Below are 26,920 nucleotides of genomic sequence, written 5' to 3'. Positions count from 1 at the left end.
AAAGCGTCTTACAGTACCATGACAGTATATTGTCTAAGCAATTGAAGGTTAAGCGCCTTGCTCAAGGGCCCAACAGTGGCAACCTGGCAGTGGTGGGGCTTGAACCAGCAACCTTTCAATTACTAGTCCAGTACTTTAAACACCAGGAAACAACTGCCCTGCCCTGCAGATAGTACTGTATAAAAAAAACTGTCAATCTACTGTGATAAATATAGCCAATGTGGAGGCAAAGATTGTGATTAAGAGAGAGACTTATTTTTCTAGGAAGTCCATTGTTATTCCAGCAAGACAATGTCAGGCCTCATTTTGCACAGGTTAGAATAAAGTGATTTTGTAGAAGAAGACACAGACACACCTGAACATGAGCTTGTTGAACATCCCATTTTAAAAATAAATTGTATTGACCTCTATGTGACCTTTTCATCTGTCTTCTCATAAGACTTAGGATGTCTGTGGAAATTTGTGCACATTCAGTCAAAAGAGCATGGGTGGTGGAGCATTCTCAGCACGTGGTATTGTGTGTTGTTTTGGTATGAGTGTATCAGGTTCAGCATTGGCCAAAACATCTAAACTAGAAAAGATGTCCACTTAGTTTTGGCCCAATGAAGCTATTATGGAACAAAATCTGAAGGAAATATCTTAATGAAGTGTTTATGTGATGGTTATGTCCTTCTGATGTCCCTTCTTATATCCTCAACATATGCAAGTGTGTAAAACTTACTAGTAAGCATAGAAGATGTGACCTCGATCTCACTGCTGTTCTGATAAGGCTGGAAGGCGGAGGATGTGCCAGAGCTGAGATCTGTCCTGCTGAACACATCTGGACTCTGGCTGCCTGTGGAGCTGGCGCTGGTGCCATCTCCTCCATGGTGAGGGTCCTGCTCATCGTACACTGCCACCAGCTACAGGAATAGAAATGCAGAGTTAAGAGGCAATAATCTTTTGTGATCATACCTTACACACCACAGTAATTCTGGACAGTGTACCAACACATCGCAGGGCAGCACACATTTAACCAGTCATCCAATCATTTACTTCCTTCTTTTCTTTGAAAGGTAGGAGAAAACCAGAGAACCTGGAAGACTTTCGTGCGGACACAGGAGAAACAAGCGAGCTATGTCCTTGACCCATGTCCTTGAACCTGCCATCCTTCATCAAACTCATGTCCTTGACCCTGCCATCCTCAATCAAACCCATGCCCTTGACCCTGCCATCCTCCATCAAACCCATGTCCTTGACCTTGCCATCCTCCATCAAACTATTGGTTTCCTACAACAGCTTACATAAATACAACGTATATACAGTCCAAGATATCTTTTTGCCAGTTATTTATAATGGGTTTTTTGGGTGTTATTTGACCTTCTGATGTGATCACCACCCCAACACAGATAACCTAGGACTTCAGTTTACTTCTGAGCATCAGAATCAGATCCACTTACCTTATAAGTTATAAATTATTTGTTAGATATTATACAAGTTTATACAAGTTATAAATGAATGATCTTCCAGAACACACAATCCTCACAATGAAGATAGGCTTCCACTGAGAAATCAAAAAATAAACATAGGAAAAACTGCCAGAGTTTCAAAACAGACTGCAAGCGGGAGCACATCGTCTTGCCCTGCCTAGTATACTGCTTGTTGATGGCCTGCTTCCAAAAAGACATATGAGACTGCAACATGACCAAAATCCTCTAAAATGTTTTTGTTTTGTCATTATGGGTGATTAAGTGTAGATTGATGGGTAAAATAGCAATTATGTCTACTAAAAATCAAAGACACAACACAAAGTACACAAAAAGTCTAAATACTTTCTAAAGGCACTGTAGCTAATAGTAGAACCTGTATATAAATTAAATCACAGTACCTGTATATGTTCAATCAAGCTTAAGCTGAGACTGATTATTAAAACTGGAGAACTCACTTGCCCGGTCAGCTAGCTGACTACAGTCTATAATTTGTTGGCCACTATAATAACACCAACTAAGAACAAAATAAAATGCCATTATGGGGTTTTTTGTGGCTAAAACAAGTGCTGGAAGTTAAGATTAAGGTTTTTAATTTGCATATTGTATAACATGCTTTTTGGCATGCAACAGCTAGTCAGTTACACAGACACAAAAACAGACTGAGATAGTAACACAACATTAGGAAAACCCTGAAAAATGTGCATGGCCGGGTCAAAAAAACAGTAATAGTTGGACTAATGGTATTTACATTGCAAGAAATTTTAATACTGGTGATTAGGTGCATCGATAGGGCTGTGTAATCACAGGCCAATCCAAGTTCCCATGATAATTCCTGTCCACTGTTGAGAGAACCAACAATGTGCAAGGATCGTTTACCTGGAAGAGGTGGCACCTGGATGCACTGTAGGACAATTCACCATTGAGTCCACCCAGATACCACAGGATTCCTTCATATGTCTGGTGGAGTCAGTGTTTCAAGGCTTTAAGCCGTTTTGCCATAATTTTAGGCAGGTTGTCCAATTGTTTTATCTCATCACTAAGGCCCTACCTAATTCACGGCCATGAAAATCACACCAGACAGTGAAATGAGCCTGTCCTCAAATAATTTAACGTTTTTTCATTTGTGTAGCGTTCAAGTGCCTCAGGTTTACTGGTTAATTTGCACTATTTGGCAGCCATAGCAATCCTACAGCAATTCAGTTAGCAATCGGTTAGTCAAAATGTCCAAGATGTCGAAATCTAAAGCAGCTAAAAACACCCAAAAAACTCCCAACAGATTCTGTGTACGCAAAGGGGGTGTGTGAAAACACATGAATTTAGTAGGGCCCTAGTTATAGGGTGTATAGGGCTGTGTTTTCACAGATCAGTCCAAGTTCCCATGATAATTTCTGTCCACTGTTGAAAGAACCAACAATGTGCAAGGAGGCATTGTAACTGGATTGTTTACCCCTGGAAGAGGTGGCACCTGGATGCACTGTAGGACAATTAATTATTGGGTCCACCAGATACCACAGGATTCCCTCAGATGTCTGGTGGAGTCAAGGTCTCTGTGGCTCAGAGCTGTTTTGCCATCATTTTAGGCAGGTTGTCCAATTATTTTGTCTCATCGGTGTATATATTGTGTATATCTAACAACATTTGCCACATTTTTAATCCCTAATTAAATACCAGTGTGTCCAGCAGATTCATGAGCTGTATGAACAAACCAAACCGGACACATACACCATCTATGGTGCCATCTATTGTCTTTCACCTTCAAAAGATGCCATTCTTGTTTCTTTCATGCCAACATACTGGCACTGCCAAGATCATGCTAATAACACCACAGCCAGCATTTTTTTTTTCTCTATCCCACCTGCTGCAGCTGCCTGTACCTGTGCCAACTACTGATGTCAAGGTACAAGTGTAGCACCATGCTGTCTGTCAACACACATGCAAGCAAGCATGCACACAAAGCAACCTCAACACTACAAAACAATTACGAAAGAAAAAAGAGAAGTGTCGCATGCAGAGAAGAATTGCCTGTAACCTTCATACTCTGCACTCGATCACACACATCAGGTGATTATACGCGAGGCCAGGAACGCCCGTTAATCAGAATACTCTGTAATTCTGCCAGGCCCCAGTCAGAGATAGAAAATTGTGATGAGATGCTGGCAGAGGAGCGTCCGTTTACTTTCCCACTCTCTTTACTTATGTGAATTTATTTTAAAAGATGGCAGTGTCAATACAAAAACAATACAAAATAACTACAATATTTACTGACAGTTTTGTACGGTTAATTCACATGCAGCTTTGTATGAAATATGACTAGTTTAGTTTCATGGTAGCTTAAATATTCAATATCAAGCCACAACAAGTGACTTCAGTATGACGAAGCTTGCTATCCAAAATGCAAACCCTAACACCACATTTCACAGCTCACTAGTCATCATGCTGTATTTCTTCTCACTATGCCAGGCGAGATTTAAGGTGGAATGAAAGTGTTCAATCAGAATCAGATTTCTCTCTGCCATGTCTTTCGTGTCCATGTCACTTCTGTCCATGTCATATAAAAATGTCTCCAACTGGTGACACTATGAAAAGGTCAGACTGAACACAGTGACAAGTAGGGATGCATCAATACCATTTTTTCCCAACCGAGTACGAGTACAAGTACATGTATTTTTGTACTTGCCGATACCGATACCGACACCTATTTAGAATACCGTTTTTTTTTTTAAACAAAAACACACGTGTGAAGTGACGAGAAGTTTAATGATACCACGTCCAAAAATGCACGTCAACAAGTAGCGAGTGATCAAAGTGTTTGTGCGCTGATGTGATGAAATCAAGGAGGAAAAATAAATGAATCTGAGTGGATTTGGCAACACGAATAGCATGGATTGTTCTGTATAAATATTTTTGCAATGTTGGTGTTTTGTTGTTACGTTTTGTAGAGAACGATCAGGTCAGAAATACTGTAAAACGTGTGTGTGTGTGTGCCGGTGTATTCTGATATAAACTATATTATCCCCCTGTCCCACCTGTTTACACTCCTCTCCTGCGTTTTCCCTCACACCGTATCCTGCGTTCACATTGGCTGTTCGACATGTCACTCATTCCCAGTCGCACATCTCAGATCAGATATCTGACGTGCTAGAAAACTCGAGCGGTCGGCGAGCCGGTCGGATCGAGTTGTTGGATAGTTCACACTTAGCGATCGAGAGCCGAGTTTTGATCGCCGAGCGAACGCCGAGTTGCTCCCGAGCCGGCAAATCTAGCGCCGACCAATAAGGGCAAAAATCGTGTAGTGTGAACCAGGCATAACGCAGCAACGTGCACTAGGCACACGGTATCGGATGTTTAGTATCGGAGCCTCATTTGCGAGTACGAGTACAAGTTAATGAGCGCGGTATCGGGCAAATACCCGATACCAGTATCGGTACTCATGCATCTCTAGTGACAAGCGAGCAGCAAAGCGGCAAATGTGCATGGTGTGCAACGTTTAAGGTAGCAAGGAAACTATGGAAAAGCACACATGCACATGTGAATGCAGCATTGAAAAATGTTGGCACAAAGTTAGAAACACATAATTGATTTCATACACCTTGATTGTGACCTTGATCAGTAATTAGAGAGGATGTTCACATAACACCCGAATCTCAGCAGAAATGGCAAAGCAAAGACTGCTGTGCCATTTGAGTGCCCTATATTATGAGGGATCTTCAAAAAGTTTACACACTTTTATATTTTGGTTGGAAACAGTGAGGAAGGGAGGAGTAGTAATTGGTGGTGTCTGAGAAACTGAGAGAGAGCTTATAGTCCAGATTTAGCACCATCCGATTTCCACCTTTTTGGACGCTCAAAGAAGCTTTAAGGGGAAGAAGATTTTCATGTGATGATGTGAAAGCAGCGGCGCATCAGTGGCTATGCGCTCAACCATAAACATGTAGAAAAGTGATGTCATTTGTTTGAAATTCTTAATAAATAGAGTTTAAAAAGTGTGGAATAAAAGTAGTAATAATAATAATAATGATAAATAATTTGAGAGTAATTCGGGTAAAATAAAATAAGAAAAAGGGGAAGAACTGGATGAGTTATAAGCACAATACTTCTGTACTATATGCTACAGATCTAAGAACAGCATCTGCAATCATCTAGTGTATTTATTCAATATTCCTTAATTAGACTGTAGAAACAAATGGCCTGTCACTTTGAATTAGAGCCGTCGTAAACAATAAGCACCAGCTCAGAAGCACAGCATGAAGAAGAGGTGCTGCTCTGAGGTGGTTGGTATACAGCGAATAAATTTAATCTTAGTTGTACTTGAATCCTTCGGGCGGCATGGTGGCTAACACGGTGGGTAGCACTGTCGCCTCACAGCAAGTAGGTCCTGGGTTCAATCCCCAGGTGGGGCAGTCCGGGTCGTTTCTGTGTGGAGTTTGCATGTTTTCCCCGTGTCGGCGTGGGTTTCCTCCGGGAGCAAGTGAGGTGAATTGGAGATACTAAATTGTCCATGACTGTGTTGGATATAACCTTGTGAGCTGAAGAACCTTGTGTAATGAGTAACTACCGTTCCTGTCATGAATGAAACCAAAAGTGTAAAAACATGATATTAAAATCCTAATAAACTACAAACAAACTTGACTCCTTCATCCGCATATTTGATTTGGCACAATTTTTACACTGGATGTCCCTCCTTACACATCTCTTTATTTATCTGGGCTGGGACGGGCACTAAGGGTGCACTGATATGTGTCTAAACTTTGTATTTACATGTATGCAAAATGGTTTAACTCCTGGTATTTTGAAGTTTTCCTGTAGTACGGGAAGAAAATCAATTGGTTTACTCTGCCACAAAGTGGCAATCAACAGCTAAATCTCCATGCTCCTCCACTTTCTGTACAGGCACCTCGAGCTACTAACCAGGGTCACTGCACAGCGTCAAAGACCCCACCCAATTTCAGTCCCGTCTTTTCCCACCCTGCAGACTTTAATGGACAATTTTGTCCGCTGCATGTATTGACAATTATGCCCACTAGTGGCCGCTCAGCCAATCGGTACCATAGTTGAGGTTCAAACTCGGGAAGTTGAGAATCCCAGCGACAATGTGCTAGCGGATTATCCCACTGCGCCACCTTTACATTTTATTCTATCATATAGTAAGCAATCAGGTGGTGCAGCGGTCTATTACCCTAGAATCTCAGAGGTGCTATCAGCCAACCGGGCGTCTACACAGGCAAGACGAAGCCCTGTGATGGATTGGAATTTCTGCCTGCGCCTAGAGTTTCACAGTGGAACCGGACCTGCTGCGAACCTGACCGTAATAAAGAGGTTGATAAATACAAGACGATCGCTCATCTATTGCTGCTGTTTGAGTTGGTCATCTTCTAGACCAGGGGTGTCAAACTCATTTTCACCGAGGGCCACATCAGCATTATGGTGGCCCTCAAAGGGCCGATTGTAACGTATCCTGCTGTGATTGCAGTCACATTGCTGTTTTTCTTGGAGGCTGAATTCTGCATTTATATTGTCCTACTTTACCACAGACACGGCCTCATAACACAAGAGACGCACCGTTTTTTCTTCCTGAAGCACAAACTTGTTTTCACTTTCATTACATTTCCTCCTTATGCTTAATTTTCTTAATTATCTTTTTGTACATTTTAGGATCATGTGTAAATATGTGTAACATCATCTACTGGCGGACTGTGTCACTTTGCAGGTCACAAAATCAGCATGCATTTTGAAAGATGCAGTTTATTTAGGATTTTACAGTGTATTTTTAAGACAATCATTCTGCCCTCACTAATAGTTTATCCCTCTTTCTCAGATAGACAGACAGACAGACAGCTCCCTTCAGAATACAGTCGGTTTATTTGCTCCCCAGCTGTGTGCATCAAAATGAAGTAAAAATACAAACAATAAAAACAATAAAGAACCTAATACAGTAAAAGCACACAGCTGTAGTCAAGTGTTACATCTGGTACAATATGAGATTTAACCAAACGTAAAATAACGAGTTAAAATTGTGTGTAAAGATACTAATTGCTATAGTAACGTAACAACAGTATTTAATTACGGTAAATTTGTAACTAAAACACTGTGATATACTCACTAAACATTTACTAACAACTGAGAATATAAACGCCACTACTTACAGACAATGCTTGGGTATTATATTGCAATATAATTATTTGTATTTATTTATTATTGTTTACATTACTGACTACGCTACCCCGCGTTCTTTTGCCGTAAAAGTCACATGGCTTCTAAGCAAAGGTTAAAGTTAGTTGCCATGACTACGATGTCAAGTTGTCTCTTAAAGGCGCAGGAGCGCATTAAATTATAAGCGCGTCTCTGTAGCGACTCGAACCATCACAAAGTCGTTTAATCTCTCTTAAGAGTTTGACACCCCTGTTCTAGACCTTCATCAGTGGTCACAGGATGCTGCCCACGGGCACTGTTGGCTGGATATGTTTTTGGTTGGTGGACTATTCTCAGTCCAGCAGTGACAGTGGTGTGTTTACAAACTCCAGCAGCATTGCTGTGTCTTATCCAATCATGCCAGCACAACACACACTAACACACCACCACCATGTCAGTGTCACTGCCGTGTTGAGAATGATCCACCACCCAAATAATACCTACTCTGTAGTGGTCCTGACCATTGAAGAACAGCATGAAAGGGGGGTAACAAAGCATGCAGAGAAACAGATGGACTACAGTCAGTAATTGTAGAACTATAAGTGCTTCTATATGGTAAGTGGAGCTGATAAAATGAACAGTGAGTGCGGAAACAAGGAGGTGGTTTTAATGTTATGGCTGATCAGTGTTTATCATAGATTTGAGTGCTTCACCATTTTTATTTGTTGTGATTTTTTTTTGCACTACAGCTACACAGTCCTCTTGTTTAACTGACAGCAATGAAAGAGAGCTTGTAAAGGGGCACAAGTTAAATGTATTTTCTGAAGCTTTTGTTACTCTGAAAATGTTTGGCTTTGTAACCAAGCTCTGATACTCCCATGCTTTTACAATTCTGTTTTTCACTGCTCTTCACTGGTGGCTTTTGAAGCCACATTGTGCTTAACACTCTGTCTCTTTTGCTCTACCTCACACACACACACACACACACACACACACACACACACACACACACACACACACACACACACACACACTGCACTTTATTAGGTACACCGACTCAGTGTATATACAATTACTCACCAAATGATGCAGTGTAATGACATGGTAGCGTTTGATGTTCTTTGTTGTTGTGATTTTTAATTATGCTAAACCTGTGCTTCCAAAATTCTGATTACAAGTTGCTTTCTGTTACATGATGCTTTTGGCTTTGTATTTTTGATTGGAGTATTATTCTGCTTTTAGCATTCACACTGAGGTATTTAAAAAATCCCAGCATGATACTCTTATACCAGTACAAGACACACTACCATGTCATTACCATGTAAGTGTCATTGCAGTGCTGAGAATGATTTTCAACCCAAAAACATTTGGATGACAAAGTGTACAGAGCAACAGGTGAGCTACAGTCAGTAATTGGATATCCACAAAGTCCTTCTGTATAGTAGGTGAAGCTTATAATAATCAAGCAATGTATGTGTGCAATGTGAGTACCTATCAGTGCTCACTGAGTGTTTATCCTATTGTACGTTAATATCTGTACAGACCACTGTTTAGCCATCATACAGCATTAATCATTCTGCTGTGGTCTGAAGAGGTCTGGAGTTTTATGTAACAGGAACATTGACATCATCAAGTCTCCCTCCAAAAAACACATCATCGCTGCAGTCCAGCTGTAGAAGCGACTGTGGCATTTTATTTCCGATGGGAGATTTTGTAAACTATGTTATGAATACCTCCTTGTGTAGGTTAGGATTCTCAGTTTCAGCTAGCTAGAGCTCCTTGTGTAGGTTAGGATTCTCAGTTTCAGCTGGCCAGAGCTCCTTGTGTAGGTTAGGATTCTCAGTTTCAGCTGGCCAGAGCTCCTTGAGTAGGTTAGGATTCTCAGTTTCAGCTGGCCAGAGCTTCTTGAGTAGGTTAGGATTCTCAGTTTCAGCTGGCCAGAGCTCCTTGTGTAGGTTAGGATTCTCAGTTTCAGCTAGCCAGAGCTCCTTGAGTAGATTAGGATTCTCAGTTTCAGCTAGCCAGAGCTCCTTGTGTAGGTTAGGATTCTCAGTTTCAGCTGGCCAGAGCTCCTTGAGTAGATTAGGATTCTCAGTTTCAGCTAGCCAGAGCTCCTTGTGTAGGTTAGGATTCTCAGTTTCAGCTAGCCAGAGCTCCTTGAGTAGATTAGGATTCTCAGTTTCAGCTAGCCAGAGCTCCTTGTGTAGGTTAGGATTCTCAGTTTCAGCTAGCCAGAGCTCCTTGAGTATGTTAGGATTCTCAGTTTCAGCTGGCCAGAGCTCCTTGAGTAGGTTAGGATTCTCAGTTTCAGCTGGCCAGAGCTCCTTGAGTAGGTTAGGATTCTAAGTGTCAGCTAGCCAGAGCTCCTTAAGTAGGTTAGGATTCTCAGTTTCAGCTGGCCAGAGCTCCTTGAGTAGGTTAGGATTCTCAGTTTCAGCTGGCCAGAGCTCCTTGAGTAGGTTAGGATTCTCAGTTTCAGCTGGCCAGAGCTCCTTGAGTAGGTTAGGATTCTCAGTGTCAGCTGGCCAGAGCTCCTTGAGTAGGTTAGGATTCTCAGTGTCAGCTAGCCAGAGCTCCTTAAGTAGGTTAGGATTCTCAGTTTCAGCTGGCCAGAGCTCCTTGAGTAGGTTAGGATTCTCAGTTTCAGCTGGCCAGAGCTCCTTGAGTAGGTTAGGATTCTCAGTTTCAGCTAGCCAGAGCTCCTTGAGTAGCTTAGGATTCTCAGTGTCAGCTAGCCAGAGCTCCTTAAGTAGGTTAGGATTCTCAGTTTCAGCTAGCCAGAGCTCCTTGAGTAGGTTAGGATTCTCAGTTTCAGCTGGCCAGAGCTCCTTGAGTAGGTTAGGATTCTCAGTTTCAGCTGGCCAGAGCTCCTTGAGTAGGTTAGGATTCTCAGTTTCAGCTGGCCAGAGCTCCTTGAGTAGGTTAGGATTCTCAGTTTCAGCTAGCCAGAGCTCCTTGAGTAGGTTAGGATTCTCAGTGTCAGCTAGCCAGAGCTCCTTGAGTAGGTTAGGATTCTCAGTTTCAGCTAGCCAGAGCTCCTTGTGTAGGTTAGGATTCTCAATTTCAGCTAGCCAGAGCTCCTTGAGTAGGTTAGGATTCTCAGTTTCAGCTAGCCAGAGCTCCTTGAGTAGGTTAGGATTCTCAGTTTCAGCTAGCCAGAGCTCCTTGTATTAGGATTCTCAGTTTCAGCTAGCCAGAGCTCCTTGAGTAGGTTAGGATTCTCAGTTTCAGCTGGCCAGAGCTCCTTGTGTAGATTAGGATTCTCAGTTTCAGCTAGCCAGAGCTCCTTGTATTAGGATTCTCAGTTTCAGCTAGCCAGAGCTCCTTGAGTAGATTAGGATTCTCAGTTTCAGCTGGCCAGAGCTCCTTGTGTAGATTAGGATTCTCAGTTTCAGCTGGCCAGAGCTCCTTGAGTAGGTTAGGATTCTCAGTTTCAGCTAACCAGAGCTCCTTGTGTAGGTTAGGATTCTCAGTTTCAGCTAGCCAGAGCTCCTTGTGTAGGTTAGGATTCTCAGTTTCAGCTAGCCAGAGCTCCTTGAGTAGGTTAGGATTCTCAGTTTCAGCTAGCCAGAGCTCCTTGAGTAGCTTAGGATTCTCAGGCTTTGTGATGTTCTCAGGTCAGACCAATACACTCTTGGGTAGTTTGAAGTTTTAAGTACTTAAATAGGGTGGCACGGTGGCTCAGTGGGTAGCACTGTCACCTCACAGCAAGAAGGTCCTGGGTTCGATCCCCAGTCTGAGCGGTACAGGTTCTTTCTGTGTGGAGTTTGCACGTTCTGCGTTCTGTGTCTGCGTGGGTTTACTTCGAGAGCTCCGGTTTCCTCCCACAGTCCAAAGACACGCAGTCAGTTGAATTGGAGCTGTTCACCAATTGGCTGTGAACTGATGAATCTTGTGTGACGAGTAACTACCATTACTTTAATGAATGTAATCACAGTGTGTAAAACAGGCCTTTAAATTGTAATGAATAAATAAATAGGTACTTAGAGTGTCTGATATGAATGAGGAACACAGAGCACACACCTCAATTCATTGAACACCATTTCAATAAACTGAGACACCAATTGGTTGCCAAGCTGTTTTATCTGGCATTATTGACAGACAACACAATTGCACTCTTGACTGAATCAGAGATGTTCACAAGTCACAAAATACAAGTCCGAGTCAAGTCACGAGTCTTTAGGCTAGAGTCCGAGTCAAGTCACGAGTCAATATAATAAACACAAAACATATATTGCAAGTGTAGCGTAGAAATAAACAAATAATCTGTAAGTTCAGATAAAAAAACAACAACAGATTAGTGACTGTATTTTGCCGTTTTACTTCGTGCCTTTACTTTCCTAGGTACCAGTTAAAAGCTTAAACTGACGTTTTGTTTTCATTGCAAATTACGGCACAGCGGCCAAAATCCCAAACACAGCAAAGAAATCCATAATACTGCTTACCTTAGCTTATGTTGTTCCAGATGCTATTAAATTAAGTGTTCCATTAGGAACAGAATCCATTATTTGGTAAATGTGCTAATAATTAAAAACATCCAAACTCTTCCCGGTTGTAAAGTAAAACACGAACTCGTTAGAAAGCCAATCAAGCTTTTCATTGACAATCACCTGTGTGACGCTGCAAACTAAATACATGCAAATAACAGCATTTCTTACTTACACCAGAAGGTCTGATTGGTTCAGAAAGCGATTCTTCCAACCATTAGTGCCAATTCTGTAGAAGCGTTCCATTCACATTAGTTGTTCCTGTTTAGTGCACTACGTATTCCACCATTTTAAGTGAGATTGCAATCCAAAGAAAACAAAAATGTACAAATGAAGTGAACTTCAAACCGTGTAGGGAGTAGGGAGCGACGCTTCATCACTACGCCGGCTGGCTGTAACATTTACCCATTGCATGTGTTGCGGGTTAAGATGGCCGGAGCGTTATTAGAGAGCAGAAAGAGACACGATCAGAATGATGTCTGATCAAATATATATATATATATATAATTGTCACACGTAACTAATGTTTCTGACTTCTGTTGTCCAAAAGTCATTTTTTGCGAGTCACGAGTCGAGTCTGAGTCATTTGTAACGAGTCCAAGTCGAGTCTGAAGTCACTGTGTGTGTCCCCATCTCTGGACTGATTAGACACAAAGCCACAGATGCACTACAAAAATGCTGTGAAAAGCCTAACAAGCAAAGTGAAGGCCGCTAAAGCTATTCACACCCATGGTTTCCCATACATGTTTGGCCATATAGTGTAGCGCCTATGATGTCTGAATGACACTATGGGTGTGTTCGAAAAGCTAGGGAGCTCTCTACATAGACAGCATTTTACGTCATCCTGTGCACGCTCCCGAAAAGGAGGCTGTTTGAAATCCTAGATGCCTTAAAATCCTCACTACTGAGGAATCTTAATATTTCAATGTTATTTTGGCTCAGGAACGAGTGAGCATCCGACGCTGCCTTAGTGATCAAGGCAATCCCAGCATTCATTGCGGGCCGGGTGCTCTTCTCTCACAGAAAAATAAACATGGCTGACGGGGCGGAGAAACGAATGGAGTTATTTTCAAACGTAAATAAAATATTACTGATTTTTAACTTGTATAAACTTGTACCGAGTGTTTTTATTTGCAAGTTCGGGCTTGTCAGGACATTTAACCGTTATCGGTACATGAAGGAAGATGTTATATTGACGTTAGCGTGCTGTGCTACCTCAGTTTATTGGTTTTAATGGCAAGATGCTAAATCCGATGGAATCGCTATCTAAGTAGCGCGTTCGAATAACCTGCCTTATAAGTCATTGATTTATTAGAATCCTCTCTACTAAGGCAGCTGCCTATGTAGACAGTAAGACAGCAAGGCAGCTCACTAGGTTTTCGAACACACCCATAATTCCAGTACTGCACAGGACTATTGACTTAAGACTTTCATTTGACAGAATTCAACATATTTTACAGAATTTACAGAAGAAAGAGTGTTCATCCCTTTGTACATCTCCAGGAAAAACACACAGTGCACGACACTCACTGGTTAAATCTGGACCTTTATATTTTTGTGGGTAAAAATAATCCCCCATTAAGCACTTAAACCGTAAGAACCGAGGGCAGCACAACCGGCTAACCTTAGTTGCTATGGCAGCGTAAATGGGTGCACAATGCTAAATGTACCAACAGAATGGCTCTTCTACCCAGCACTACAACTTCAAAACAAATATGAAACGCAGAAAACACATCTTCAACTTTTAGAGCACACTTCCTGGACTCACTGACATGCATGATTCATCTTCGGTTCCTCTATCAGAAATAAATTTCCATAATGAAATTGAATGTGGCAATTTTTTTTCTCTACACATGGTCAAATGAAGATAATATTTGGCTCTGCATCCAGGTGGAGGTGCGACTCATCAATATAGTGCACGCACGCTCTTCTCCAGCCTGCAAATTAGCCATGGACCCACTGAACCCCTCACAATTTTCAATTCAATTCCATGCTGAATCCAGGAGCACATGTTCCTAAACAAGGCTGAGGAAGAGCTGAGTTGATGTGGGGAAAAATATCCATGCCCTCCAGTGTGGGTAATCACAGAGTGGAATGAAGTCTCTGATCACCAAAAAAGAGCATTTCAAGGGTAAAAACTTTAAAGTAGAAAGACCGCTAGCAGTTGGTGGAGAGATTCTGGAGTAATATACTGATTTACATATGATGCCACAGTAGAGGAGGTACCACAGCTCCAGGGTTCAATCCTCACTTACAACAGTCTTTAATGTTTCGACACATTTCCCCTACGACTTTAGAGATTTCCACCAGGTAATTTGGTTTCTTTCTATTTACCAAAGTACACAGTGGTTCAATCCTCACCACTGCCAGGTTGCCACTGTTGGGCCCTTGAGCAAGGTCCTTAACCTTTAATTGCTTGGATAATATATACTGTCACAGTACTGTGGATAAAAAAGCATCTGCTAAATGCTGAAACTGTAAATGTTTGCTATTCTGAATTGCCCCTAAATGTGAGCATAAATGAATGGCTGATTGCATTAGGGTTCCAGAATGTACCACAGACCAGCACCCAGTGTTTAAGTTCAGGGTTAAAGAAATTAGTTAGACATTAAATGAATGGGTAACTGAGTGAACCTGTGCTTTTAAAATTCATTAACTGCTAATTCATGATTCATTCAGTAATGAGAACATTATTAATTGCCACTTTGTATGATTATACCTTATTTTGCACAATGCATGTTGTTGTTACAGAGTGCCTCTCACTGTTGAAGTGGTTTTAACTTGGTTTGTTTCATGTAGACCAGGGGTGTCAAACTCATTTTCACCGAGGGCCACATCTGCATTACCTTCCTTCTAAATTACCTCCTTCTGCTTCAATTTTCTCTTCTTGTACACTTTGGGACTATTTGTAAATATTTCTCAACATCATCGGCATGCATTGTGGGAGATGCAGTTTATGTACAATTTTACAGTGTATTTTAAAGACAATTGTTCTGCCTTCGACAGGTTTTCCCCATTTCTCAGCTAGACAGACAGACAGAGACTCCCAAAATACAGTAGACCACCGAAGTCGTGCGTCATTCTGTAGTCCTCGTTATGCCCATATTTGGAGACCCGGGTCTAAGTCAGATTTCCTATGGAAAAAATGAACGGGGTTTTCAAAAAATCGACTCTAACGCATCCTGTGCTAAATAAACATGTTCAGAACCCTATACGTTTTGTCCTATGTACATTTTTCTCCTGTACATCACTGGATCCTCTGAATTACGAGGTTGTTAAAGGGTCGTAATACTAATAATGCTACACGAAAGCTAATGCTACTGCGCATTAATTAGACGTCACTGAACTACACCAATCAAATCAACGGAATGAGTGGATTCCTTTTGTTGAGTACAACCAAAGGCGTAACACCCAACCATCCTTGCTTTCTACTTTAATGTAGCTAGCTACTAAAAATATAAAGTGACGTCAATTCAGTGCGCAGTAGCATTAGCTTACATGTAGCAATATTCATATTTTGACTCTTTAACGACTTCATAATTCAGAGTATCCAGTGATAATAGACAGAAGAATCTCCATAAAACAAAACGTAACAGCTTTGGAACATTTTTTATGACTACAGGATGCGGGAGAGACAATTTGCGAAATCTCCATTTATTTTTCCTATTCAAAATTTCTCTTAGACCCGGGTTACCAAATATGGGCATAACAACATGGCGTGGCCTACAAAATGACGACACGACTTCAGTGGTCTATTATATCGGTTTTATTTGCTTCCCAACTGTACACTGTGTGCATCAGAATGGAGTAAAACTACAAAATACATTCTCGCTAAACATTTACAAACAACTAAGAATATAAATGTCTACTACTTTCAGACGATGCTTCTATATCAGATTGCAAAATAATTCATTTCTATTTATTATTGTTTATGCTTATGTTTATTACTGACTTTACCCACATTCTTTTCCCACATAAGTGACATGGCTTCTTAGCGAAGATCAAAGTTAGTTACCATGGCTACGATGTTAAAGGTTGCCGCTTAAGGCGCAGGTGTCCCATTACATTATAAGTGCGTCTCTGTAACTACTGGATTACTACTGTAATCTTCATCATTAAATGAGTGGCCGCTGGCTTGCAGGTGGGTGTAAACCGCAGAGTCCTGGCCAGAAGAGGTCGATCTTCTATGTCGATCTTCTATGATCTTCACTGGCAAAACGGATGGCCCAACATAGAAGATCGACCTCTTCTGGCCAGGATTCTGCGGTTTACACCCACCTGCAAGCCCGCGGCCACTCATTTAATGATGAAGATGTGCAGATCCTTGACAAGGAGGAACGCTGGTTTGAACGTGGAGTCAAAGAGGCCATTTACGTGAAGATGGAACGACCATCTCTGAGCGGGGGAGGGGGCCTGAGAGTACATCTCTCACCATCATACAACGCCGTAATAGGAGCTATACCTCAATCATGTGTGAAAGACTCACATGACCATTGTAATTAATGGTCATTGTGAATTTCATATGGACCTGATCACCGGTTCCATTGTTATGCAATGGGCGGTGATCGGTCGTTATGCAAATCAACTGCATATAAGGTTGGGGTTATTCACCACCAGCTCAGACTGAAGAAGTCATTCGGATTGAGTGACGAAACGTATCTCTACAACAAACTTGTGTCCAGATGAACTGATTCAACTTTCTGGATAACAAAGGTATAAATTATAGAAACATGATGATTTGCTTGATATTTTTGGTAACATTTTGAGAAAGACCATTTTCTGTTTTTGCATGAATGAAACCTGTGCACAAAGCAAAGTCTGGAGGGTTAACAAGGTTGGATGAGAGTGGTGTGAGTCCTAGCCTCAACTCTATTAAACACTTTTTTGATAAAAACAAACTGTAATTGTGAGCCCGGAAAGGACCCGGACCGCTCCACCTGGGAATCGAACCCAGGACCTTCTTGTTGTGAGGCGACAGTGAGGCGACAGTGCTACTCACTGAGCTACCGTACCGCCCGATGCTGAATTGTACTGAAAAACACTTTCTCGGCAGTGCACGTGTTAACTTTCTAATTAGCTAGTTAACATTATATAGTGCAAAAAAGAAAAAGAGAGTAAAAAAAAAAAACAAGTTATGGTGTGAACGTTTAGACGTCTTTCATGTTCACGTCACTGCACAAACAAGCTGTAATTATAACAGAAGTCTAACATTTATTTACGTTCTGTTAGGTACCATAGCATGGACAGTCTGTGATCTGCCTCATTTGGTTGGCAGTAAAACTGGCATCCCTAACTGCACACAGGCTTCCAATACCAAGCGCCAGCAGTAGCCATTAGACAGAGCCAAAATCCACTTCAGACAGGGTGCTAATCCAGTAAAGCCTGAACCAGAACAGAAAAAGAGGAAATCATCAGGCTTTTTCCAAAATATTTCACTTCTGCCTGCCATCCTGTATTAGGCACACACCTGGATCAAGCCGGAGGACAGTGAGGGATTAATAAGGCTTTATTTCCTGTTATATTTCCACTGTCCAATCATTTTTAAAGAGTGCAAGACCAAGGCATTCTGACTGGACCATGAAAGTGGATCGGCAAGCTTTGGCAAAACCACCAAAGAGCTCAAAGTGCTTTGGCTCGGTTAGTACCTCACCTTGATTGGCTGTCTAAGCGCATGAGAAAAGCAAACTAACAAAAATAGCTCGCTTGTCATTTACTGACTTATTTACACCGATCAGCCATAACATTAAAACCACCTCCTTGTTTCTACACACACTGTCCATTTTATCAGCTCCACTTACCATATAGAAGCACTTTGTAGTTCTACAATTACTGACTGTAGTCCATCTGTTTCTCTGCATGCTTTGTTAGCCCGATTTCATGCTGTTCTTCAATGGTCAGGACTCCCACAGGAGCACTACAGAGCAGGTATTAATTGGGTGGTGGATCATTGCAGTGACACTGACATGGTGGTAATGTGTAAGTAAATATCCAGCCAACAGCGCCCTGTGGGCAGTGTCCTGTGACCACTGATGAAGGTCTAGAAGATGAGCAACTCAAACAGCAGCAATAGATGAGCGATTGTCTCTGACTTTACATCTACAAGGTGGACCAACTAGGTAGGAGTGTCTAATAGAGTGGACAGTGAGTGGACACGGTATTTAAAAACTCCAGCAGTGCTGCTCTGTCTGATCCACTCATACCAGCACAACACACACTAACACACCACCACCATGTCATTGTCACTGCAGTGCTGAGAATGATCCACCACCTAAATAATACCTGCTCTGTGGTGGTCCTGTGGGGGGGTCCTGGTCATTAAAGAATAGGGTAAAAGGGGGCTAACAAAGTATGTAGAGAAATAGATGGACTACAGTGAGTAATTGTAGAACTACAAAGTGCTTCTATATGGTAAGTGGAGCTGATAAAATGGACAGTGAGTGTAGAAACAAGGAGGTGATTTTAATGTTATGGCTGATCGGTGTATTTTGATGTTATGGAGGAAGTAGGGTAAGTAGGAACGAATCATGTCCAGTGTGGTGAGCCACAACACTTAAATCAAACAGTTCTGAAGATGAAAAGTGCAGCATAGGTATTTTAGGCCTGAAAACAACAACCAAAAAAAGAAGATTAATAATATTTGTTATTATACTAACATGAAAAAGCACGGTTGTTAAATTTGACATTTAGAGACAAAGAAAATCCTGATGTTAAATCAGCATTTTTATTTTCTCTAAAATTATGAAAAACAAAAACAGCTATGTGGATGTGTTCAGTAAAATTCTGATTTCCCTGCTTTGTATTCTATGGATAAAATGTACGAATATATACAGGGCTGTCTTTGTTGGATTTTTTAAACAAATTTGTTGACAATAACTTTGATGTGTCACTATTAAAAATGTCTATTTGGGGGCCCACAAAATTACACATTTCAAAAAGAAAATGGTCTGCAAGTTGGGATGTTCAGATATACTGTGTTTTGTCACATGATTTTCTTTAGACTTTAGAAGTATGTAATTTTTTTCAAGATATATCATGCCAGCCACCAGCTCATTATCAGCCGTGACTTAGAAGTCATTAAGCAAATCAGTGTGTATTGGAGTAGAGCGTTAACTTATGATTGAGAAAGAAGACATGAACACAGTCCCTTCCTTCTTATTTGCCAATTTCCATGCAGTGATGCTATCCTAATATAAAATATCCTGATATCTACCCACTTAAAAGGTCGAAGTCTACCAATTGCATCTTCCCAGCTATCCAAATAAAAAAAAACACTGAAAATGCAGGTCTGCCACAAATTGGAAACTGATGAAACATGGTACTTTTCAGTTTCAAACAAGCTTTACATCACTAAAGTTTTAAAGACTGCCAAATAGGGTTGGGCGGTATTGCCGATTTTCATACCGTCATACCATCTTCAGGAAATACCGCGGTATACGGTATTACCGCGCCGGGGGGGGGGGGGTAGGAGGACGCGGACAAACTTTACAGTGTACACACTTGAGTGTAATTACAATATTTCAATGTTTTGTTATAAAAAGATTTAACAATCTGAACGTCAAACATTGCTTATCTATAATAAATACGAATAAGTATAAATGCATGTGTATCAATTACACTTTACCACAAACATTAACACAACATTTTGGCATTGTAATCTCTCTCTGCCCACACAAAACAGAATAATAGCAGGCTACACACTTCAATATATTTCAAAAGTTAACTGCTTAGTTTATAGTTACAGATATTTCTTAAAAGTGTATGAACGTGTATGATTAGTTATGCCTGTAATCCAGAATTAAGTTCTATACCGTAACAAAAAATATGAATGTAAATGTTCATGTTGCGATAACTGTGATGTAAAGTAATGTTAAAATAATTCAAAGTCCAAACATTTGAGTGGTTGACGAGAACGCTACTTTACATGTCACACACGCGCCGTAGAAAACGGTACAAATCTGCTCTCTTCCCTACACACTCGCTCCCTACGCCCTATAAAGCACTTAACATTCTTAAAGGGCCAGACAATATATTTAATAATTCACATTACACGACAGGTGAGACGTTCTTTTTTCTTAATATAGCGCTTTTATTTAGGAAAAAATAGTTCTTACATAGGCAGGAAAATCTATGGCAGACAAGAGTCAGAACAGCGGATTGGGCGTAACGTTATTATTACTGTTTGCTCCTTTTTCTCAACACTTGTGCTCGATTTACACTGAAGATATATTTAGTAAATAAGTACATGTCCGCACATGCACGCGCTTGTGTTCATTTCCGCTTGAACTGATAAAAAATGTTGATTTTGAAAAATTAAAAGACGAGCCGTTTTTCAGTTTCTGCTTGTTAGCGCACAGCTAACGCTAGCCAGTGTGGCTCTTCACTCGTCTCTGTGTTATCACACAGTGAGCACCCCACAGCCAATCAGCGAGCTCCAACCGCCTACCCCTCCCACCCCTCCCTCACTGTGGATGCGCGCATGTCCTAAAGTCTCAGTTTTCAAGGTAAACCTGAAGCAGAAATTTGGCACTTCCTATTTAAAAAATACCGTCACCATTTTTGAATACCGTCACCATTTTTAAATACCGCGGTATACCGTAATACCGTCATACCGCCCAACCCTACTGCCAAACAAGAAGCAAGTCAATCATGATAAAATGAGGAATGTCCCAATTCAGCATGTCCACTACAAGTGTATGTAAACTTTTGACTTCAACTCTATGTGCACATTCTATTCCACATTGGTAAAGGCTTCAACAGAGCAGAAGAAAATGTACAAATTATACACTTTGGCTGTGTCTGAAATCGCATACTTGAGCAGTGCATACTAAAATCGAGGCAGTATGCAATGCTCGGCCTGTAAAGCAGTACGCAAGCTCAGACATACTATGTCCGCCATCTTACCAACGTCACATGATGCACGATGTCTTATCACCAGTTATAACAATTTTAAAATCTGACAAAATTTATTCTGTCGCTCTCCACAGAGCTACTCATAACGTTATTCAGGGTTGTACTTAATCATAACATTTTTTATTTTTGTCTTATTCTGCTTTTCTGCCATCTTTCTTCTTCACTTCAAACGCCTTTGCAGCTCCAGTTGAATTATGGGAAAGATTATCGGACCGCAAGTGTGCATTGTTTGCATACTCAAAAATGGCTGCCCATACAGTAGGTCATCCGGGTACTTTTTTCGCTTAATGTTTATTGTATACGGGCCGCTCAGGTGGCACAGCGGTACACCAGAGCTGGGTTTTCGAATACATCTTATCGAATCTCAGCTCCGCCATCCGCCTGGGCTGGGCAACTGCATAAACAACGATTGGCTGTTGTTCACAGGGTTAGGGGCAAGTCGGATCATGGGTTCTCATTAACTGTTGCAATTACGACCCCTGCTGGCTGATTGATGGCGCCTGCACAGGGCTGAGGAATAATGCTGATCAGGGTGTGGCTCTCCGTGCACAGTGCTGATCAGTATATATGAACTAGACTCGTGCAGGTGAAAAATGCAGTCTGTACTGAGCACGTGTCGGAGGGGGCGTGTGTCAATTGAGAAGCGTCCTCAGTCAGCGGTGGAGGGTTGAATCAGTGGAAGATGCAATCAGGGTAATTGAACACGACTAGATTAGGGGAGACAAATTGGGGGGAAAAGGTTGGAAAATAAAAAAAAAGTTTATTGTACACTACGTATTCGATTTGGACACACTATCCACTCTCGTGTACTGCTTTCGTGTACTGTTCAGTATGGAAGTATGCAATTTCGGATGCAGCTATTGACTAAAATCTATAAAAAATCTAATCTCTATTACAAATTGATGTATGAAATGGTAGTCCATCTGAGACCAGCTGAGACTTATAAAATAATCCCCTCCTGTACCAGAACAAAACATTTAGCTGGATCAGCTGATCCAGTTGATTGAAAAGTTTTCACCTAGGCTCTCCAGCTAAGAGGAGAATAATACTGAAACCTCTTTTTATTATCTTAGGGTGTAGCAATTCCCTTCAAAAACTGATATTAAGGGCAGAAACTGAAAGAATGTGTTAAAATTATTTTATTCCTGGGCTACTAATTAGCACCACAGAGTGTGTATATTCAATATGTATATAAGACATTAATGCTAAGTCAATCACAACAAGATAAGAAAATGTAAAGTACATTTAAAGTAAATGCAATACTTTTTTTCTTTTTATTTGAGTCATTAGATTAATATTTTTTGGATTTTCCGGGTAAACATATTTGTAATTAATTGATGCACCAACACTAATCACAACTTGACCAGTAGATAATTTGAAATCATTTGCTATCTGTACCACACAAATTATGCTAGAAATATTAGTCATTATTTAAAGAACATATTTTTTCCAAACAGTCTACAAATCTTGTTGCATTTTTATTATGTTCTTGTCCTGGCAAGACAAATGTCCAAGTCACACCTTAATCCAGTCTTGTAAACACTGTGCTGCTCTACAAGCCAGACTGCTGTGTATTGTCCCTGGCAATCAATTTGATGGGCTTCTTATCAATTAGGCTCCACGGGAGCTGTTGTCCACTCATAATGGAGGGCCGTAGGAGAACATACGCAGTAACCTCAGTGGCTAATAGTGTAACGACGGTTGTTCTACCACAGCAACAATTTAGTGGCGGGTTATAATTCTATTGGCCGGAGGGCTCTCATCCGCCAATAAAACCACTCTGCCAAATGACTCATACTCTCTCCTTTTTTCCTCTCTCATTCACTTTCCATCCACTCACCATGCATTATAGCAATTACCAATAAAAGCACAAATCAAAGATGTACAGGTACACGGCAGCAGCTACTCTGACTACAACCATTCACTTTCTAAAAGACAAGAGGACACCATGCACTCCCGAAAAGAACAAACAAGATGTAAGAAACAAGACTGAAAAATAAAGGCACATCAAAATTAGTTTTCTGGGATATGACAGTGTTGTCTTCCTGTTGTCTTTCCTGAGTTTTATAAAGGTCAGTGCTTTTGAAATGAAAGGAAACATTTCTTTTTATTTGTCATTAATAGACTTCTAGTGCATAAATCCAATTCAAACTGACAATGTCTTTTAACTTTGCTCCTGTATGAATATAAACTAAATAGTATGTATGTATATAATCAGACAAAGTATGCTTGAAATTGTAATATAAAAGTAAATACTGATCTAGATATTGTGGCCTCCTAAAGCACTTGAGGAAAATAACAAAATTATTCTCGGTGGGTAGCTCTGTTGCCTCACAGCAAGAGGGTCCTGGGTTCAATTCCCAGGTGGACCGGTCTGAGTCCTTTCTTCGTGGAGTTTGCATGTTCTCGCAGTGTCTGCATGGGTTTATTCCGAGAGCTCCAGTTTCCTCCCACGGTCCATGACATGCAAGTGAGGTAAATTGGAGATACAGAATTGTGCATGACTGTGTTAGACATTAAACTTGTCTTGAACTGATAAATCTTGTGTAACCAGTAACTACCTGTTCTATCATGAATGTAACCAAAGTGTAATAGTAACAGAACCAAATCCAACACCTTACCCCCACCCCCACCCAATTCACATCCAAACAGATCCCATGTACACATGTAAGATGAATGCAGATCAGTAGGTATCCAGACTAAAGTGTTTACACTAAAGAGAACATTTAAGCCCCAACATTGTCAAAGCAATCCATGGGTTAAAGTCTTAGAAAGCATTATCGGTCCTGCTTTTATTGTGAGGTAGTGGCTCCATTCCAGTTCATTCTACCACTTGGGTGCTATTACAGAAAAAAGAACTGAGGTGGATCAAGATGAGCCAGATTTGTAGCTCCAACTGTACAGAATAGCAATTTATGTGCTGAAAAAGTAGGTCAGGGCTGGTCTATTTTTAGCTTTGTACATTTATGCCATTTATGCTTTTTTCTCAAAGAGACAAAATTGTAGCTGATACAATGCAAGCAGTTGAGGGTTACAGGCCTTGCTTGGGGGCCCAACCATGGTAACTTGTCGATGAAGAGGCTAGAATCAGGGACCTTATGATTACTAGTTCAATATCTTAACCACTAAGATAGAAAAAGGCCTTTGTCATATATGCATATACAAGTGTACAGTAGAATGAAAATCTGTTTCTGCAAATCCCAGCTGGTTTGGAAGCTGTGGTCAGAACGCAGGGTCAGCCATTGTACAGCCAGCGCCCCTGGAGCAGACAGGGTTAAAGGCCTTGCTCAAGAGCCCAACAGTGGCTGCATAGCAGAGCCTAGATTTGAACCGACAATCTTCCGACTGATAGTCCAAAGCTCTACCCACTAGTCTACCACTAACCTTTATCAAGCATTTATCAATGCTTTAGCAAGCATTACTGCTTAGAAGTAAGCATCACTGTTTTACATTCAATGTAAGCAGCTACAGAAGACTGAAAAACAGACGTGCAGCAGCATTTATAGTTAGTTTCAAATTTCTGATGGTGGGCATCAGGAGGAGCAACAAGAGGGAGTTGCAGCAATCCAAAACGACAAGAGACTGGACAAGATTCTGAAGGGTTAAATGTTTTGATGGTGTAAAGCAGGGTTTTTTAAGCAACCCAAATTTTGTCCAAGATTTTTTATGTTACACAGACAGCACAAACAATGCATCTGCTCCTCTCTGTACAATCTGGTCCCACTGTGGTTTACAAGATGTAACATATAATCTCCACAAGGAAGCATTTGCATACAAGTTTACTTACGTGTTTATGTGCCTTATGTGCCATAGAATGACAGCTAGGAAAATGCAATTGGTAGACTTTGACCTCTTAGGTTGGTAGCTGAATCAGGATAGAATCACTGCATAGAAACTGGTGAACTTAATAAAAGTAACCAGTTAACTCTCTACTTCAATTCACATTGATTTGCTTAATGACTTCAAATAAGTCTAAGCTCATATAGAGGTGGTGGCTGGCATAACATGTTGTGGAGAAAGCAACATACTCCCAAGGTTGGTGGGAGTAAGAGGGTAGAGTCACAACATAGGAACTGTCTAAATTAGGGTCAAACACAGGGTGCCAATGCTGTTTTGTTTGCCATGTGTAATACACAACATATTGTGAAAATCCATTTGCATAACTTGATAACGGATATTTTGCAGTATCAACCACCTCGGATAAAAATTGGAGCTTACTGTGCCTGATGTATATTTATACATCAATAAAGAGAAACTAATGAAAAAAAGACGCTGATACACACTTTTTTATGACTCATGGCTCCAACTTTACTTTTTCCATTAAACTTTGCATAACTACTCTGAATTTTTGAATGCCTCTCTTCCCCTCAGACTTACACTTTCTATGGCTCAGCTCATATTTATTCAGCCCAACATTTGTAATCATTTATGCTGCAAGGGCAGCCAGTGCACCCAAGGATAAATAACGTTTCATCTTCCTCAGCTTTGAAAAGTTGCGAAACCAGCTCGCTTAGCCCACTGCTTCATTTCAGCATTCAGTGCTATTAATTCTTTTATCAATCCATCCTCACATCCTTCATCTCTCTAAAGCATTCGAACGTACAACCTGTTGCTGTGGAAGTCTAACACAAAGACTCGTGATCTGTATGGAATTTTTAAATCTGAGTTATACTGTGTCATTAATACAGCAGCTCGGTGGCACATTGGTAAACTGAAGTAGCCCACTGCTGCTGAGATCTGGGGTTTGTATCTCTGCCGTGCTAGTGGCCCATCAGGCATCGACACAGACATGTTTGGATGAACAGCCCAGCCATTGGGAGATGCACTTGTCAAGCCTGGCTGTAATACAGAGGGTTGCATCAGGAAGGGAATTCGGCATAAAGACTGTGCCAAGACCAAAACGATCCACTGTGGCGACCTCTAAAAAATTAGGAGCAACCGAGAACCCTTTTTGCCTTTTTGTCCGTTTTTTATCCTCTTAAGAGTGAAAAATAAAAGTAGGTAGTTGAAGCAGAATAACCATGCAAGTTTACAATAAGCATTAATAAATACAGACAGGACATTAGAAATATCACTATGTACACTGATCAGGCATAACATTATGTCCACCTTCCTAATATTGTGTTGGTCCCCCTTTTGCTGCCAAAACAGCCCTGTAACTGCGATGCACTGTGGATTCTGACACCTTTCTATCAGAACCAGCATCTTCATCAGCAATTTGAGCTACAGTAGTTCGTCTGTAGCTACTTAAATGAGTCTCCCCACATGCATCAGTGAGCCTTGGCCACCCATGACCCAGTCGCCGGTTTACCACTGTTCCTTCCTTGGAGCACTTTTAATAGACACTGACCACTGCAGACCGGGAACACCCCACAAGAGCTGCAGTTTTGGAGATGCTCTGACCCAGTCGTCTAGCCATCACAATTTGGCCCTTGTCAAAACTGCTCAAATCCTTACGCTCGCCCATTTTTCCTGCTTCTAACACATCAACTTTGAAAATAAAATGTCCACTTGCTGCCTAAAATATCACACCCACTAACAGGATGAAGAGATAATCAGTGTTACTCACTTCTCCTGTCAGTGGTCATAATGTTATGCGTCATCGGTGTATATTTCAAACCATGCCAGGTTAAAAACTGTTTCAACCTAAAGCAAACCAAATAAAATATGAATTGACATTAAGCTTGAATTTTCCAACTCCCCAACAGTAACCACCGATGCAGATCCCCACCCTGACCAAGGAAAGCAGCCTATTACACGTCCGCTGCAACTTGCTCAACCAACAAGATCAACCATCTTGCTGAGATTGCAGCAACAAAGGAGAACCCGTTTGGCCATCCCTGCCTTAGACACAGTCAACCGTGTCTATGAGGGCACCCGGCCGGTCAATAACAAAGATCTGAATTGAATGCCTAAGCATTTCAC

At 41.1% G+C, this 26,920-nt stretch overlaps 1 protein-coding gene across 1 annotated transcript in view; it reads right to left on the bottom strand.

The window, feature by feature from the left end:
* The window catches only part of pard3aa (par-3 family cell polarity regulator alpha, a), a 537,783-nt gene that overhangs the window by 329,544 nt on the left and 181,319 nt on the right, over positions 1-26,920 (bottom strand). The window contains exon 3 of the mRNA XM_062991183.1: positions 722-902. Within this exon, the coding sequence (XP_062847253.1) occupies positions 722-902 (181 nt within the window). The remainder of the gene's footprint in view (positions 1-721; positions 903-26,920) is intronic.

Source organism: Trichomycterus rosablanca, chromosome 3, assembly GCF_030014385.1.
Source record: "Trichomycterus rosablanca isolate fTriRos1 chromosome 3, fTriRos1.hap1, whole genome shotgun sequence".
Lineage (NCBI taxonomy): Eukaryota > Metazoa > Chordata > Actinopteri > Siluriformes > Trichomycteridae > Trichomycterus > Trichomycterus rosablanca.
This window is presented reverse-complemented; position numbering and strand designations above follow the sequence as displayed.